At 39.7% G+C, this 17,687-nt stretch overlaps 1 protein-coding gene across 5 annotated transcripts in view; it reads left to right on the top strand.

Annotated features, from left to right (window-relative positions):
* Nucleotides 1-17,687, top strand: part of AP4S1 (adaptor related protein complex 4 subunit sigma 1) — a 54,844-nt gene that overhangs the window by 12,463 nt on the left and 24,694 nt on the right. For 3 of the 5 annotated variants that reach the window (XM_032848920.1, XM_032848917.1, XM_032848921.1), the window contains exon 2: nucleotides 14,646-14,852. In XM_032848920.1, the coding sequence (XP_032704811.1) occupies nucleotides 14,715-14,852 (138 nt within the window). In that variant the 5' untranslated portion in view covers nucleotides 14,646-14,714. Of the gene's footprint in view, nucleotides 1-13,080; nucleotides 13,165-14,645; nucleotides 14,853-17,687 lie in introns of those variants that run through there. The other 2 variants (XM_032848918.1, XM_032848916.1) reach the window with 2 other exon arrangements.

Below are 17,687 nucleotides of genomic sequence, written 5' to 3'. Positions count from 1 at the left end.
ACATTGTATCTTGGACCAGAATTTGATGAGATATTTATTAAATTTTTATAACTGAAGTATAGTTGACCTACAGTGTTACATTAGTGTTAAGCTTACAACATAGTGATTCTATAATTCTGTGTACATTACTCAGTGCACACCATGATAAGTAGGGTTGATGAGACTGCCTTTTTTTTTTTTTTCCAAGATTTTATTTATTTAGGGGCACCTGGGTGGCTCAGTGGGTTAAAGCCTCTGCCTTTGGCTCAGGTCATGATCCCAGGGTCCTGGGATCCAGCCCCGCATCAGGCTTTCTGCTCAGCAGGGAGTCTCCTTCCTCCTCTCTCTCTGCTTGCTTCTCTGCCTACTTGTGATCTCTGTCTATCAAATAAATAAATAAATCTTTAAAAAAATTTTTTTCTTTATTTATTTGACAGACACACAATGAGAGAGGGAACACAAGCAGGAGGGAGAAGCCGGCTTCCTGCCCAGCAGGGAGCCCGATGAGGGGCTGGATCCCAGGATCCCAGGATCATGACCTGACCTAACAACTGAGCAACCCAGGTGCCCGATAAGACTTTTTGGTCAATTTACCAAAATGTCTTTAGTAGGTCAAGATGTTAGTGTCCTATGAAGCTTTAGAAATCTTTCAGATATATTCTTAGAAAAATGACAGACCAGAGTATTAAGGTTTATTCTTAAAGTACTTTTCTACAGAAATAGGAGCTTCGGGATTTCCATAGATCCTGAATTTGATTGAAATTTAGCATTTTATTATTTTTTTAAAAGCCTTTATTTTTAAGTAATCTCTACACCCAATGTGGGGCTCAGTCTTACAACCCTAAAATCAAGAGTTGCGTTCTCTTGAGCCAGCCAGGTACCCTGAAATTTCATATTTTAAATGGTTTTAATATTTTATTTATTTACTTATAGAGGGTGGAGGGGCAGAGGAAGAAAATCTTAAGCTTTATCTCACAACCCGAGATAATGGCCTGAGCTGAAATCAAGAGTCCAACGCTTAACTTACTGAGCCACCCAGGTGCCCCTTAACTATTTTAAAACCAAGTTTTAAAAGTAGTACACATGTAAATATGTTGATTGCCAAATAAATCAAATGTGGTTGAAATACTTCTTGAGTGACCCAGGGATTTAACAGAAGTTAAAAGTCTCAGGTAAAGCTACTGAAAATGTATTCTGAATCATAAAGAAGAGATTTAGAGAGAGATGGGAGGGGGGGAATGGATGGAAAGAAAGGCAGAATGGTAAAAGGTTTCCTGAAGTCACATTTAATTGGACTTAGAATTGCAGTAGCAGGGCTCCTGGATGGCTCAGGCATTAGGCATCTGCCTTCAGCTCAGGTCGTGATATCAAGTCCGGCATCGGGCTCCCTGCTCAGAGGGAAGCCTACTTCTCCCTCTCCCACTCCCCTTGCTTGTGTTCCCTCTCTCGCTGTGTCTCTCTCTGTCAAATTAATAAATAAAATCTTAAAAAAAAAAAAAAGAACTACAGTAGCAAGAATCTGTTGGAAAGAATATCTCACCTACACTGATGAGGAAGGAAAAGGAGAGCTCTGTTGAGTGTTGTACATTTCCTTTATCTCATTTGGTCCTCACATAAGTCTGTGAGGTAGCTGTCATTCTCAGTTAACAAATGAGAAAACTGAATCATCGAAGAATTCCAGTAAATCTGAAGCAAAGAAAAAAACTGTTTTTGTGTATAAAGAAACAGTATATACTACAAACTCTAGGGAGGTGCTCCAAAATAGATGAAAGTCTGCTACTGACCAGTATTTCCTCTCATTTTAAGGATGGAAAGATTCAGAAACAGCTAGATAATTGAGAGAGGCCTATGGAATGAATCAATGTGATATGGCAAGTAGATCTAGTAGTTGCTATTTCCATGCTTCTGGTATTTAGATACCGATTAGATGCTGCCAACCCATCCACTTGGAAAAACAGTACATGTTTTAAAGAAGTACAGCGTTTAGAAATGTCACAATAAATAGAACAGTAGTTTCATTATTCAGATTAACATTTATTTTCCAGTTGGGTAGTTTCGTAAAACTACGTAATGCAGCTCAACCTTCCTAAACAAACTTTTTGTGTGTGACACAAAAAATAACACATCTCTTCAAACTTAGGAAATATGTCAAAGTAAAGATAGGGATTTGGCCCCAATCCTACCATCCAGATTTAAGCAAAATGCATTTTGGTCTCATTACTTCCTTCTCTGCTTATTATTTCATAGCAGTTCTGAGCTTTATGTAACGCACATGCACAATGATTTTTAATAAATTTACCAAGTTGTGCAAATATTATCATGCAAATAAATCCAGTGTTAGAAGATTCTTATTATAAGGGAGATGGGTGAGGGATGGGCTAAATGGGTGATGGGCATCTAGGAGGGCACTTGTTGTGATGGGCGCTGGGTGTTGTATGTAAATGATGAATCACTAAGTTCTACTCCTGAGCCCAATACTATATTATATGTTAACTAACTTGAATTTAAATAAATATATTTTTTTAAAAGAAGATTTTTTTTTAAAGATTTATTTATTCGAGAGAGCACACACGTAAGTAGAGGGAGGTGCAGAGAGAGAGAGAGACTCTTAGACTCCCCACTGATCAGGGAGCCTGATGCGGGACTCAATCTCACAATCCTGAGATCAACACCTGAGCTGAAACCAAGAGTTGGAGGCTGACTATGCAGGCTCCACCAAAAAATAGATTTTCATCATCCCTAAAACAAGTCCAATCCCCATTTTCCCCTAAACCTCTCCTGGCCCTAATTACATTATACTTGGCCCACTAATATACTTTCTATCTATATATATTTGTCTTTTCGGGATATTTCAGAGTAATGGAATCATACAATAGGTAGTGTTTTGCATCGGGCTTCTTTCATTAATGTTTTCAAGTTTCGCCCATTTCATAGCATATAGGAGTATTTTGCTCCCTTTCACTGCTAGGTAGTTTTCCGTTATATGTAGATCCAGCACGTTCTGTTGATCCACTTATCAGCTGGCGGACATTTGGGTTGTTTCCACTTTTTGGCTATTATGAATAATGTTCTATGAACATTCATGTACGAGTCTTTGTGGACATGGTTTCATTTCTCTTGGGCTTATACTTAAAAGTAGAATAGCTGGATAATATGGTAAATTTGTGTAAATTTTTAGAAAACTGCCAAATTGTTTTCCAGAGTGGTGGAACATTTATTTTCCCAACAACACTGCATGGAAGGTCCAGTGTCTCCACATCCCAGCCAGCATTTGTTATTTTCTCTCTTAAAAGAAAAAAAAAAGATTTATGTATTTATTTTAAAGAGAGAGAGAGCATGAGCAGGAGGGGAGAGGAAGGGGGAGAGAGAGAGAAGCCCAAGCAGACCCCACACCCAGCACAGAGTCTCATGCCAGGCTCAATCCCACAACCCTGAGATCATGACCTAAGCCAAAACCAAGAGTCTGACACTTAACCGACTAACACTTAACCGTTCTGAACCTGAACCAGGTTCCCCTATTTGATTATAACTACTCAGGTGGGTGTGGAGTGATATCTTGTGGTTTTAATTTGAACTTTCCTAAGGATTAATGATGTTGAACATTTCTTCATGTGCTTATTAGGAATTTGTATATTCTCCTTTCACATGTACTTTGAAATCCATTATCCATTTTTTAAATTGTCTTGCTTTTCTTCCTATGAAGGAGTCTCTCATATTCTAGATGCAAATCCTTTATCAGATACATGATTTGCAAATAATTTCTTCTAGTCTGTGACTTTTCATTTTCTTAAGGAAATGTCTTAACGTGTTTCTTAATGTCTTTTGAAATACAAGTTTTCTAAGTCTGATAAAATCCAGTTTATCAGTTTTTTCTGTTGTAGAGCATGCTTTTGGTTTGTTTTATTTGTTTGTTTTTAAATATTTTTATTTATTTATTTTGAGAGTGAGGGAGAGAGGACAAGCGCAAGAGAGGCAAAGGGTGAAGAAAGCTCCCTGCTGAGCAGGGAATCCCAATACAGGGCATCATCCCAGAACGCTGGGATCATAATGGGAGCTGAACACAGATGCTCAACCAACTGAGCCAACCAGTCACCCCTGTGTTTTTGGTCTTAAATCTGTTTCTTCTAAAAGTTTTATAGTCTTGGGGCACCTGACTGGTTCAGTCGGTAGAGCGTGTGACTCTTGATCTCAGGGTCATTGAGTTCAAGCTCCACTTAGTTGTGGATTCTACTTAAAATAAAATTTTTTAAATAAAATTAAAAGTTTTACAGTTTTACCTCTTATATTTAGGTCTGTGATCTAGTTTGAGTTAATTTTGGTATATGGTATAACATGCATTGTAATTTCTTCAGGTTAAATGAAATATTCTAGAGAGCTACTATAAATTCTTGACAAAAGAATGGCTCTGTGCTTCCTGGAAATAACACTGTATTCTAATATACGTACAACTTTGAGAGAGACCTGCTGAGGCCATGAGGGATGGGGCTGCCACCAAACCCGCCAGATCACGTGAACGAACCTGAGGGTCTGTGGAGTGACATGTCAGGACAGCTTGCCCTCTCACCCAGCATTCTGTGGATTAAGATCCATGTCCAGATGAAAGAAATTACCCATAATAGTTGTGTTTCTGTTTACTCTGTTGCCTTACTGTCATGTACCTAGTAAGCACTCAGCTCATGTTATTTGGTCTGATTTGATATTGAGAAAGGTGAACTTCATGACCTTGTAGGTGTGTATTTTAATGAGTCTTTTCATACTCTGCCACACCATGTATGGTTCCTGCTCCAGACCTACTGAATCAGATTCTATATTTTCCTAAGTTCCCCAAGTGATTTATATGCTCATTAAGTTTGATAAGCACTGGTCTAGAGCAGAGCAAGCTGCAGCCTGCAGACTAAATCCAGTTTCTGACGGCTTTCATAAATAAAGTTTTCTTGGAACACAGCTTTACATATTATTTATATTGTATGGGCTGCATTCATTCTGCAGGGGCAGAGTGACTGGTTGAGAAAGAGACCATATGGCCCTCAGAGCCTAAAATATACCTAGCTTTTATAGAAAAAGCTTTTCTGAACCCTGAACTAGGGAAAATTCCCAAATGGTGATGTGTGGTGGAAGGATTACTGGGAACTACTAGAGGTTATCCAGGTCAGAACAGAGACTGACCAAAGGGCATAGGAAGCCATTTACAGAACATATACATTGATACACGCACACGCCCCCTCATTTCTTAAAATTAATATTCTTCTTAGCTAAACAAAAATAAGAAAGCCTAAAGTGTAGTTGTTGGGAATGTTAATATAAATGAACCTCATACCTAAACATCTATAATACACTGATAAGAACTTAGATATCTAAGCAATATAACCAAATATAACTAATATAACCAATATGATATAGGCTTAGACACTCAGACACACCAACAAACAACCCCCCTTCACTTTAATACAAATACAACTCTCTCCTTTTATATTTTAAAGTTGTTTGTTTTGTTTTTTTTAATCTAAGTAATTTCTACACCCTGTGTGGGGCTTGAACTCATGACTCACATTCTTTTCCAACTGAGCCAGCCAGGCACCCCTCTCTCCTTTTTTAAAACTAAACTTTTTACCTGGTATAATTTTAGATTTGTAAAAGAATTGCAAAGATTGTCTAGAGAATTTCTGAATATCTTCACCCATTTCCCCTAATGTTGTCATTTCATATTACCATGTTACATTTATCAGATCTAAAAAACCAACATGGGTAGCATTATTATTGACTAAACTCAGACTATTCTCATGTTTCACACACACACAAAAAAAAATTTAAGATTTTGTTTATTTATTTGAGAAAGAGAGTGAGAGCAAGAGAAAAAGAGTGCACACACAGAAGGAGAGAGACAAGCAGGATCCCCACAGAGCAGAGAGCCCAGTGCGAGGCTCCATCACGGGACCCTGGGATTGTGATTTGAGCCAAAAATAGATGCTTAACGGACTGAGCCACCCACATGCCCCTCACCAAAATTTTTTTTAAGTTTATTTATTTATTTTTAAGTAATCTGTACACCCAAAGTGGAACTCAAACTCACAGCCCCAAGATCAAGAGTCACATTCTCCTCTGACTGAGCCAGCCAGGCACCCCTTGCCAATTTGTTATTAATGTCCTTTTTCTGTTCAGGATCCCCTCCAGGATACCACGTTGCATGTAGTCACCATTATCTCCTTAGTCTCCTCTGATCTCTTACAGTTTCTCACACTTGTCTTGTTTTACATGATCTTGACAATTTGGGGAAATACAGGTGGGATATTTTTTTAGAATGTCCTTTCATTTGTTTTTTGTTTGTTTGTTTTCTACTGCATTTTTGCATGATTAGAATGGGCTGTGGGTTTGGGGAAGAATACCACAGAGATGAAGTACTTTTCTCATCACATCGTATCAGGGGACATGACATGACTGATGATGCTAGCCTTCGTCAGTTGGGCAAGGTGGTGTGTGCCAGGTTTCTCTGCTGTGAGGATACCATTTTCTATTTCCACATGCTGTCCTTTGGAAGTGAGTCACTAAGTCCCCCTTACCGTCCAGTGAATGGGTGGGAGAATTTAAGCTCCACCTCCTGAAGGAGAGCCTCTCAACAGATAGGGAGGTATCTCCTACGAAAAGCCTTTCGCTTTTATGAAAGACCTACTTAGTACCCGTTTTCGTTGAATGAAAGAAATTCAAAAAGGATTTTCACTTTTAGGAGAAAAGGCGGAAAGCGAAAATAGTGTTGAGCATTTGTTTTGCAGTGAGCAGTCACGGTGGCAGTGTGCACCCGAACAGCCAGAGAGATCCTGCCAAGCTCCTTCCCCGGGAACTACACTCAGCATGACAGCATCGAGCTGCCAGAGCTTGGAGCTGTGTCCCTGAGCATCTGTGCTTTCTCTCCATTTATTTTGTACATCCCTTAGCAAGATGGGTCCTAAGGCATCAGAAAAGCCTGAGAAAGGTTATTTTTTGTGTCTGGGAATGCTCAGAAATTTCCCCATATAAATTAATAGTAATTGCTTCTTTGCTTTACTGCCATTTTTGGCTTGGTAAAGGTTTCCCAGGAGCAGTCTACTTTCAGAGAGCAGGGGGAAACCTATATATGGGATTCTTCTGCCCTGTTTATTTATTCAATCATGTACTTATATCAGTATGTACTAATTTATACTTATTGTATACTCTGGGTAATAATCTGATACTTTGTTATTTGTTGTCCAGATTGTTTCAGCTTTGGCCACTGGGAGCTCTTCCCAGATTGTCTGGTCTGGTTTTTTTTGTGTTTTGTTTTTTTTAAACAGCCTTTATTGAGATATAATTCACATACCATATAATTCACCCATTTAAAGTATACAATTCAGTGGCTTTTATATGTGCATATTTGTTCAACTATCATTACAACGCTATTCCTCTTAGACCTCCCATCCCAAGCCCCCATCCCCTGGAAAGCCTTAATCTATTTACTTTCCTTGTAGATTTCCCCATTCCGGACATTTCATATAAATGGAATCATACAATATATTGTCCTTGTGACTGGCTTCTTTCAGTTAGCATGATGTTTTCAATGTTCATCTTTCTAATCTCTTTTTGTTTGTTTCATGTCTTATTTTTGTATGGTTTCTGTCTAGTCTCTATAATCTTTACTCAGATTTTGCTTCTATATAATTGTAATCCATGTGGTATAAAATTTGGTATTCTGATTTTGTGACTTTATTATATCTACATTTTCCCCATTTTTCTGCATAGTCTGCATATTTTTCTTTTTTAAAAAAATTATTTAAATTCAATTAACATATAATGTACTATTGGTTTCAGAGGTAGAGGTCAGTGATTCATCAGTCTTACATAACACCCAGTGCTCATTACATCACTTGGCCTCCCTAATGTCCATCACCCAGTTACCTCATCCCCCACCCCTCTCCCTTCCAGCAACCCTCAGTTTGTTTCCTATGCTTAAGTCTCATGGTCCCTTGCATGGTTATTTTAGTGGTTAAAAAATATCAAGTTGGTGTTCATTTAACACTTGGTTCTCAGATTGTAATATCAGCTTGTTTCATTTTTCACTATTATAAGTATTTTCATGCCTGTGGATTTAAACTTATATTTAGGATAGATTACCAAAACAGAAATGCTTGAGGTAAATGGTAGAATCATTTTCATGATTTTTTTGGTTAAATTATATCAAGTTACACTGTAAAAAAATTTGTAACAATTTAAGGGACCACTAACAATGTATACATATACACCTATCTGTTTCCTTATAATCTTACCAGCATTCCTTTCTAGTTTAATATACAATAAGAAAGGAAATGAAAGAAGTCAGTGTGTTAAATGTTTTACAAGAATTACATCATTTACCTCATTTGGTCTTCCACTACCACTCTGTAAAGTAATTGCTGCTCCCAGTTAACCGAGCAAAGGCTGAGTGCCAGAGACTACCCTGGTTACAGCCAGAGGGCAAATACCAAAGGTCAAGTCCTGGAAGATTGCAGAAATCCAAGCCATCTCGTTAAGAACTAAGGCCAGTGGGGCGCCTGGGTGGCTCAGTGGGTTAAGCCTCTGCCTTCTGCTCCGGTCATGATCCCAGAGTCCTGGGATCGAGCCCCACATCGGGCTCTCTGCTCAGCAGGGAGCCTGCTTCCCCCTCCCTCTATCTGCCTCTCTGCTACTTGTGATCTCTGTCTCTCTCTGTCAAATAAATAAATTAAATCTTAAAAAAAAAAAAAAAAAAAAGAACTAAGGCCAGAGAAAGAATGGAAGCCAAGGCCCGGGATCAAGGGGACAAAGACCAGGAAAGCCTGAACTAGACTGAGTCAACAGGAAGTGCTCCTGATGAGTTCCAAGACGCCTCTCTTCAGTGCCCTTCTATAGGCTCCAGCCAGGGCTTTGTGAGCATACCTGGTTCATTCAAAGGTTCCAGAAGAGAATAACCGCCAGACTAGTGACTTGGCATCTTAGAGTTCGATCACATTTAGGTTTAAGAAATAAGGTTACTACACATGCATGCATATTTACATGTAAATTTATAGAAAGTCTAGAGGAATATGCACCAAACTTAAAAACATTAGTTTATATCTTTGAGGAAGACTGATAGGCTTTGGGGCAGGAGTTGGGGTACCAGAGTATTTTATGTATCTGCTTTGTTTGAATACTGATGTGATTTTCTTATTAAGGGGAAATTATCACTTAAAAAAAGACTTCATTATTTCATTCATTCAACAAACATTTATTGGATAATCTCTTATACTAGGCACTGTGCAAAGATCTGAAATAAGATATGAATCCTACCCACAAGTTCATGTTCTAATACAGTGTTTTTCAAACATTGGGCCACAGTTTGTTAGTGGCTTCTGAAATTAAAAATCTGTAGATCATATTGTATTATAACCTTAAGTATAAAATAAAATATCTGTGAGTCTCTACTGATGTAAATAAGTGACTGAGTAAATAGATAATAGGGTACAGTAGACAGATCTCCTGTGCAGTAGAATTCCAAATAATTTACATAGGTACTTTTTCTTCAAGGAGATGGAACATAACTTCCCAACCCTTAAATGTGGGCTACATATAATGACTTTCCTCCAAAGAGTATGGTGTGGAAAGCATAACTTTATATTGCAGAAACCTAACAAAACTGTCTCAGCCAGATACCAAAATCAGGTTCAACAGTGATACATCACACTGATAGCATGTGTATTTTGTGTGTTGGTGCTCAGTCTGTTAAGCGTCTGCTTTTGGCTCAGGTCATGATCCCAGGGTCCTGGGATCAAGCCCTGCATTGGGCTCCCCATTCAGCAGGAAGCCTGCTTCTCCCTCTCCCACTCCCCCTGCTTGTGTTCCCTCTCTTGCTATCTCTCTCTCGTGTGTCAAATAAATAAACAAAATCTTAAAAAAAAAAAATACATTTATCTATGTAACCCAAACACCTCACACCTACATTTTTTATAAAATGTCACAAAAATCACTAGAGTACAATATACACAGAATGGATAGGTATTGTTTGGTGAACATCATATATAACTGAATCAGATACGTATGTACGTGTGTGCTGGGTCACAATAAAATTGTCACAATAAAAAAGTAAAAATCACTGGTTTTGTAGGAGAGCTTAGTATGTAATCAAATTCAGCCACCTGAAGTTGATGCTTAGTAAGCTTAAATGAACCTCTAATGACACTAATACACTGAGCAAGGCAAAGAGGCACTGTGACAGATTAAAGATGGCATCAGATTATGAGTCAGGGGACCAGAATTCAAGACTTCACTCTACATCTCAGATTATCCATTTTCCCATCTGCAAAATGAAGGGAGTGCACATCAGGGCTGACAGATATAAGATGCATATGTTGCCACACCCTGCTTCCTAACCTGCAGCTGACATACTCATCATTCATGGCATCCTTTTGAACCTAAACAGTTGCAGAATCCTTCCAAACACAGTGCTCAAAGCAGCAAATACAGTTAGTCACAGTTGGCACCCAAGTTACAATCTATTTGTCATCTCTGGATGACAGTCTCAGAATACACCATCAGAAATATGAAAACTGTACCCAATTCAGCATACATTTCAATTGTTCCTCTCCTTTCTCTAGGCATTCAGTTTGTGTCATAAAGGGTCTTGGGATATTGATCTGCTCATATTCTACTATGACTATACCAAACTTCCTCATCTTGGCCTTTAGGCATCCTGGCATTCTTCGTGTAAGGCTTTCCTCAGTGAAATTTCCCTTCCTTATCTGTCCTCGATTCACACAGGCTCTTGGGTGTGGAATCCCCTAGGTCCTGGCAATTAAAACATCTTCCCCAGCCTGTGTTGTTGAATGCAAAGAGTTTTATAAACAGAGGAAGTTCATACCTGCTTCCTGGCCACTCCCAGCACTTGTCTAGGCATATTCTTTCCTTATTGCCCTACCTCAGTTTCATAATTATTTGATTTCTCTCCTCCCTGATGATTAGTAACCAGGAGAGGTGCTTAAAGCATTCATCTTCTATTCTGAAACATGTACTTGTCTCTGAGTCTCCACATTGTATATTTCGGCTTTGTGTATTTTATAATGGAGTTTACAGTTTTACTTGTCTACTTTATTACCACTGTGTAATCCTACAGTTATAAATTGTGTAATTGTTTATGAGCATGCAAAAAAAAAAAAAAGATGATGTATTCGAGCCTTTAGATGCCTTCAGCTACTATTTTCAAGGCTTGCATCCTAATGAGTATCAATTCAACACGCCCTTGTTTGTCATCCTTGTTCCTGAAGTCAGTGGGAAGGAATGCTGTGCTTGTTAAGGTAGAAACCAATTTGATCCTTTGGTGTAACATCTCAGTGGGATCATTTTACATCTCATTTTACGGTAAACTTAACATAGCCAGATGTTTAAAGGCAAAGGTTTGGACATGAGTACCTTTGAGATGTTATCTTTTTATTTAAAAAGAGAGAGAGAGAGAGAGAGAGTAGGGGGAGGGGCAGAGGGAAGGGAAACTAGCAGACTCCCTGCTGAGCAAGGGGCCCCTGACGGGGCTGGATCCCAGGACCCTGAGATCATGACCTGAGCTGAAACCAGAAGTCATTTAGACACTCAACCGACTAAAGCCACCCAGGTCCCCAAGACAGTAGCTTTCTTCTAGCTGGCAGTTGGAATCCAGAGTATAAGATTATAATTTCTAAATTTCATGAAGATTCTTTTAAAATAACTTTGCTGGGACGCCTGGGTGGCTCAGTTGGTTAGGCGGCTGCCTTCGGCTCAGGTCATGATTCCAGAGTCTTGGGATCAAGTCCCACATCGGGCTCCTTGCTCAGCGGGGAGCCTGCTTCTCCCTCTGCCTCTGCCTGCCACTCTGTCTGCCTGTGCTCACTCTCTCTGACAAATAAATAAATAAAATCTTAAAAAATAAAATAAAATAAATAACTTTGCTAAACGGCAATAAAAGAATGAATGGTAACTTAATTTACTGGTCTCCAGCCATAATTTACTGGCAGTAATTTGTGAGAATAAAAGCAGCACTTATTACCGAATGACTAAACGGGGTATGTTGTAATCCCACCTACAGTAGTGAGCTTATCTTCCTGGAAGAGGGAGTGAATGACTACAGGCCTCCCCCCATGGCACAGCTGCCATGTCCCCTGCTGAGCTGGTCTACAGAACATCCTGCCATGTGCCCTCAATAAACATGGCAGCCCAGGCTTTGCCAGACTGGGCCTGGCTCTTTCTAGCTCTTTGTGTTTGGCATTGTTGTGAGATAACCACCTGTCTGATATGGTTTAGGAAATAAGAGATGAGCTGGGGGGGCAAAGAATAATACAAAATGTAGTCCAAGAATTATCCTGTAACCTGTTGCAACTTTTCTGTAAAATTATTCCAAATTTTAAAAGTTCATTTAAGGGGCACCTGGGTGGCTCAGTGGTTTAAGGCCTCTGCCTTCAGCTCGGGTCATGATCCCAGGGTCCTGGGATCGAGCCCCGCATCGGGCTCTCTGCTTAGCAGGGAGCCTGCTTCCTCCTCTCTCTCTCTCTCTCTCTGCCTGCCTCTCTGCCTATTTGTGATCTCTTCTGTCAGATAAATGAATAAAATCTTTAAAAAAATAAATAAAAGTTCATTTAAGAGGGGCGCCTGGGTGGCTCCGTCGGTTAAACGCCTGCCTTTGGCTCAGGTCATGATCCCAGAGTCTTGGGATGAGCCCCATATCCGCCTCCCTGCTCAGCGGGAGGCCTGCTTCTCCCTCTCCCACTCCCCTTCTTGTGTTCCCTCTCTCACTGTCATTCTCTCTGTCAAATAAATAAGTAAAATCTTAAAAAATAAAAAAAAAGTTAATTTAAGAACTATTATTAACAGGACGCCTGGGTGGCTCAGTCTGTTGGGACGCTGCCTTTGGCTCGGGTAGTGGTCCCAGGGTCCTGGGATCAAGTCCCTTATGGAGCTCCTTGCTCGGCGGGGAGCCTGCTTCTCTCTCTGCCTCTACCTGCCACTCTGCCTGCTTGTGCGCTCTCTCTCTGTCTCTCTCTCTGTCTCTCTGTCTCTCTCTCTGACAAATAAATAAAATCTTTAAAAAAAAAAAAAGAACTATTATTAACCTTGGTGTTTTGCACTTAATTTTCACAGCTACTACAAAATGTGAATATGATACTGTCAAGGGAGTCAGGGAGGCAGCTCCGATGCTCCTGATGAAAGAAGCACTGGCCATTGATCAGTATTGTGCTCTCTTGCCCTGATCATTTCAAAATCTATAGCAAGGGTAGGAGGACCCAACACGAGTTTCATTATAGCCAAGTTAGAAATAAAATTGCAAGCATGGACCCTTGGGAGTGATGAGGACAAATGAGGGGGTGTCATGGATCCAGGCATGTGCCTGGCTTCTGAGCTGCCCCTTATTTCTGACACAAGTAACCTAGAGACTTTGAGGATCCTTCCATCCCTAAACTTCAATTTGATTGGCCTTAGAGTGGGGATAACACAAGGAGCTGCCTCAGAGAATTGTGGGAATTAAGGAATATAGGAAAATTGCTTGGTAGAGGACCTTCCATAGGACATGTTAGAGGGCCTTGGTGGAGGGCTTTAGCAAATAGTGGAGATTACTACTACTGTTTCCACCACTGAAGAAAGAAAACTTCACTGTAGAGCTTGTCTCTCCTAAAATAAAGTTCATAAAATAAAGTTCAGGTGCCCTCACCTTATAAACTCTTCAAGACCTTTCTGCATTTTTATATGTGTGTGACTTGAGCAGTGTTATCAATGTTTTTGTAAATATTTACTATGTTTTTGTATTTCACTTAATTCCAACAACTTTTGCTTTAATAAAATGTTCTAAACATTGAAAAAAAAAACAAAACACCACTTCTTTATCTTTGTATTCTCTTGGTACTTGACACATAGTTGGTGCCCAACAAAAATGATGAATCTATTGAACAAATACAAGTAGCAGAAGTATTGGGGAAATTCAAAAATGATTTGAAAGAGGGGCACCTAGGTGGCCCAGGTCTTGATCTCAGGGTTGTGAGTTCAAGCCCCACATTAGGCTCTGCACTGGCATGCAGCCTACTTTAAAAAAAAAAAAAAAAAAAAAAAAAGTTTTAGAGTATAACTAATGAAGATTTCTGTTTAGTTTAGTTTAGGTTTTTTTTTTTAAGATTTTATTTATTTATTTGACAGAGAGAGAGACACAGTGAGAGAGGGAACACAAGCAGGGGGAGTGGCAGAGGGAGGAGCAGGCTTCCCACGGAGCAGGGAGCCTGATGTGGGGCTTGATCCCAGGACTCTGGAATCATGACCTGAGCCTAAGGCAGCAGCTTAATGACTGAGCCACCTAGGCACTCTTCTAGTTTTTGGGTTTTTTTTTTTAACTTTTTAGATTTGATTTGCTTATTTGATAGAGGGAGAGTGAGAGAGACCACAAGCAGAGGGAGTGGCAGGCAGAGAGAGAGGGAGAAGCAGGGACTTGATCTCAGGACCCTGGGATCATGACCTGAGCCAAAGGCAGAGCTTAAGTGACTGAGCCACCCAGGCGCCCCTATGTTTACTTATTTATTAAAACCTCATTTAATTTATAGGAGCGAAGATCAATATTATCAGATAGCATTTTATTTACTCCTGGTTCATCTACAGAATACATCTAATATTATCCTTTGAGATATTTGATCTTAACTTTTTGTTGTCCCTTCATCCTTCAGGTTCTAATTACAGCCACCCTTGACATAACTTTTGAACTATCTGGAAAAATACCGCCCAGGAAAAAAAAAATGATAAAATTTTTCCTAATGGTGAATAAACAAGGACAGACCCGACTTTCTAAATACTATGAACATGTGGAGATCAATAAGCGTACACTTCTGGAAACGGAAGTCATAAAGAGCTGTCTCTCCCGATCCAATGAACAAGTAAGTTTCTGGTTCTCTCTTTTATCTCCGCATTCAACTTGGCAAGGGCAGATCTGTTATTACCGTCTCAAGGGCCATCATTTTCTTTGAACTACATTCTTTCAACAGCTATTAGGGAAAATAACAAATGAAGTGAAATGAAGACTGAAGCATAGCTCTCTTTTACATCCCCTTAAGGAAAATACAAACAAGGAAAACCAGGAAAAGCCTTGAGTTCTTATTCAAGTCCAGTATTTGTCTCAAATTTATTCCAGCTAATAGACATACCTTCTTTTTTTTCCATATGAATTTAGCCCTTATAACTCCGAGGGGTGTTCCCAGCAGGTAGCTCTCTTTAAGCCAAGAGATGAAAGTCAGGTGATTGGTATAGAGGTAAGCACTTGAGATACATTTTGTGCCAGGGATACTGGCATGATTCTCATGTAGACCATAGTTTTTTCTGCTCATCATCTTGTAAATTTAACACCCACATAATCTGACAACGAGTGGTTAAAAAAAAAAAAAAATTTTATTTGAACTTGTCTTTTTTATGATGTAGATGGGGTATGTGGAAGTTAAAAATTCATATGACACAACAAATCTACCCATTCTGTCAAAATGGAGGTTAAACAAAATTATTAAAATAATAACAAATAGGAAGTTTAGGAACTGAGTCTATTTTTACAAAGAGGCTTAATTGGAGACATACTTAATCTGGGTCCTGAACTTTGAATCTATTGGAAATCACTTAATAAACTGCAGCGAAATCAGAAAGCTTGTTTAAATCACCCATTAATTTTGCCAGTTCTCCATTTCATAGCATACGTAGAAAGGCCGCCTATGGGAACCACTGCTAGGTCTTATAATATTAAGGTACATCAGTGCTCAGAAGTTACATGTTGGAACCGTGTTTCCCTTGGCTCCTAAATTGATTTTCCAGTCTCAACATCTCAGAGTCCTCTTTGAATTACTATTTGGGCGGGCTGTGGCACATACTGCTTCATGCAGTTGTCAAAGGGAAAGGGGAACTATTAAAGGGCTGTGCTAATAGACACATACTTTAAATAAAGATAAACTCAAGAAGCATTCCAGTTGAATCTTTCTGCAGAATGCAGGCACTGCACAGTTTCAACACCATCTTCATGGATACGTTACCTTTTGAAATATATGCTTTGGAACGAATATATTGTGAGATATTTTTGAAGCATTCAGAATTCTTTTTTTAAAGATTTTATTTATTGAGAGAGAGAGAAAGCGAGAGAAGGAGAGGGTGAGAGAGTGAGAGCGAAAGCGAGAGAGACAGAGAGAATGAGCTAAGGGGGAGGGGCAAAGGGAGAGGGAGGGGCAGACTCCCCCTGACCAGGGAGCCCCATGTGTGCACAATCCCAGGACCCTGGGATCATGACCTGAGCCGAAGGCAAATACTTAACTGAGTGAGCCTCCCAGGCGCCCCCTGAATTATTCTAGATTTTAAAAGGAACCCAGTGGGCTTTGGGATAATTAGGTACTGAACAATCTCAGCTTAGTTTTTATTTTATCCACAAAGGTGCGTTGTTACTTTTTTTTTTTTTTTTCAAACTCCTGAGAGGCTTTGAAAAATGTTCTTCAGTTCTTTCAGAGAGCTTGTGTTTCAGGCACCTGGGTGGCTCAGTCGGTTAAGCCTCTGCGTTCAGCTCCAGTCATGATCCCAGGGTCCTGGGATCAAGCCCCATATCATGCTTCTCCCTCTGCTGCTTCCCATGCTTGTGTGCTCTCTATCTGTGTTAAATAAATAAAATCTTAAAAAAATAGGTTGTGTGTCCTTGAAAGATCTAACTACGCAGAGATCGCACTGGCTCTACAGTGAGCCAAAAGCTGCAGAGTCATCCTGCATTTCTTACCTTTATCCTAATTTTAAATAAGAGCCTCAAGTCCCTCCATTTTATAGATGGTCAAGTGCCTTAACCATGGAAGAAACTTCATAATTAACACTTACAGCTTCAGAGGTCCTGGGTGGCTCAGTGGGTTAAGCTTCTGCCTTTAGCTCAGGTCATGATCTCAGGGTCCTGGGATCGAGCCCCGCATCGGGCTCCCTGCTCAGCAGAGAGCCTGCCTCTCCCTCCCCCTCTGCCTGCCTCTCTGCCTACTTGTGATTTCTCTATCAAATAAATAAAATCTTAAAAAAAAAAAAAAGAAAAGAAAAGAAAAAAACTTACAGCTTCATCTCCAGGTGCATCTGGGTGCCCAGGAGCAGTTACCCCAGTGCAGATAGCCATAGAGTTCATGTGCAGTCACATTTGGACAAGCACACCCAGAAGTCCAAAGGAAGGGCAGCACTGTGCCTTAGGCTGCTATCCAATTCCTGTCTACCCGGTGCCTTCCCAATATGCTTTGTACAATGGCTGTAGGAAAGATGAATGGGAAGGGAGTTATTCTAACCACCAGCCCATGGTGGTAAACTTGTTATTAATTCATAAGAAGCAATGTTTATGATGGGAGATTTTGTCTAGCATCTGCCCCACAAAAGCCAAAACTTTAAATAATTTATAAAAGAGTCTACATGGATTCTTTTCATGGGTCTAGGAAAAAGAAATCAGGATTATTTTTGCATGTGTGTATGCTGTATATATTTGGCTATTCATTCTCTATTAAATAGTACAAAACTAAATCTCTAATTGCTTCCCGAAGAGCCTAGGGGAGATGAAAAGAAGAAAATCTTCTTTGTCATGTTGGCATCTTTTCATGTTGGAGGCAATTTAAAATTACTCAGTACCTTTGCCAGCTGATTTCCACACAGAGTAAAGCAAAGGAATGAGAAGGAATACAGGTGGGAACCCACGGGGATGCTCCAAGCCTTTTTTCCTAGACCCTTCTCTG

Source organism: Lontra canadensis, unplaced genomic scaffold (assembly GCF_010015895.1).
Source record: "Lontra canadensis isolate GAN:19392208 unplaced genomic scaffold, GSC_riverotter_1.0 scaffold214, whole genome shotgun sequence".
Lineage (NCBI taxonomy): Eukaryota > Metazoa > Chordata > Mammalia > Carnivora > Mustelidae > Lontra > Lontra canadensis.
This window is presented reverse-complemented; position numbering and strand designations above follow the sequence as displayed.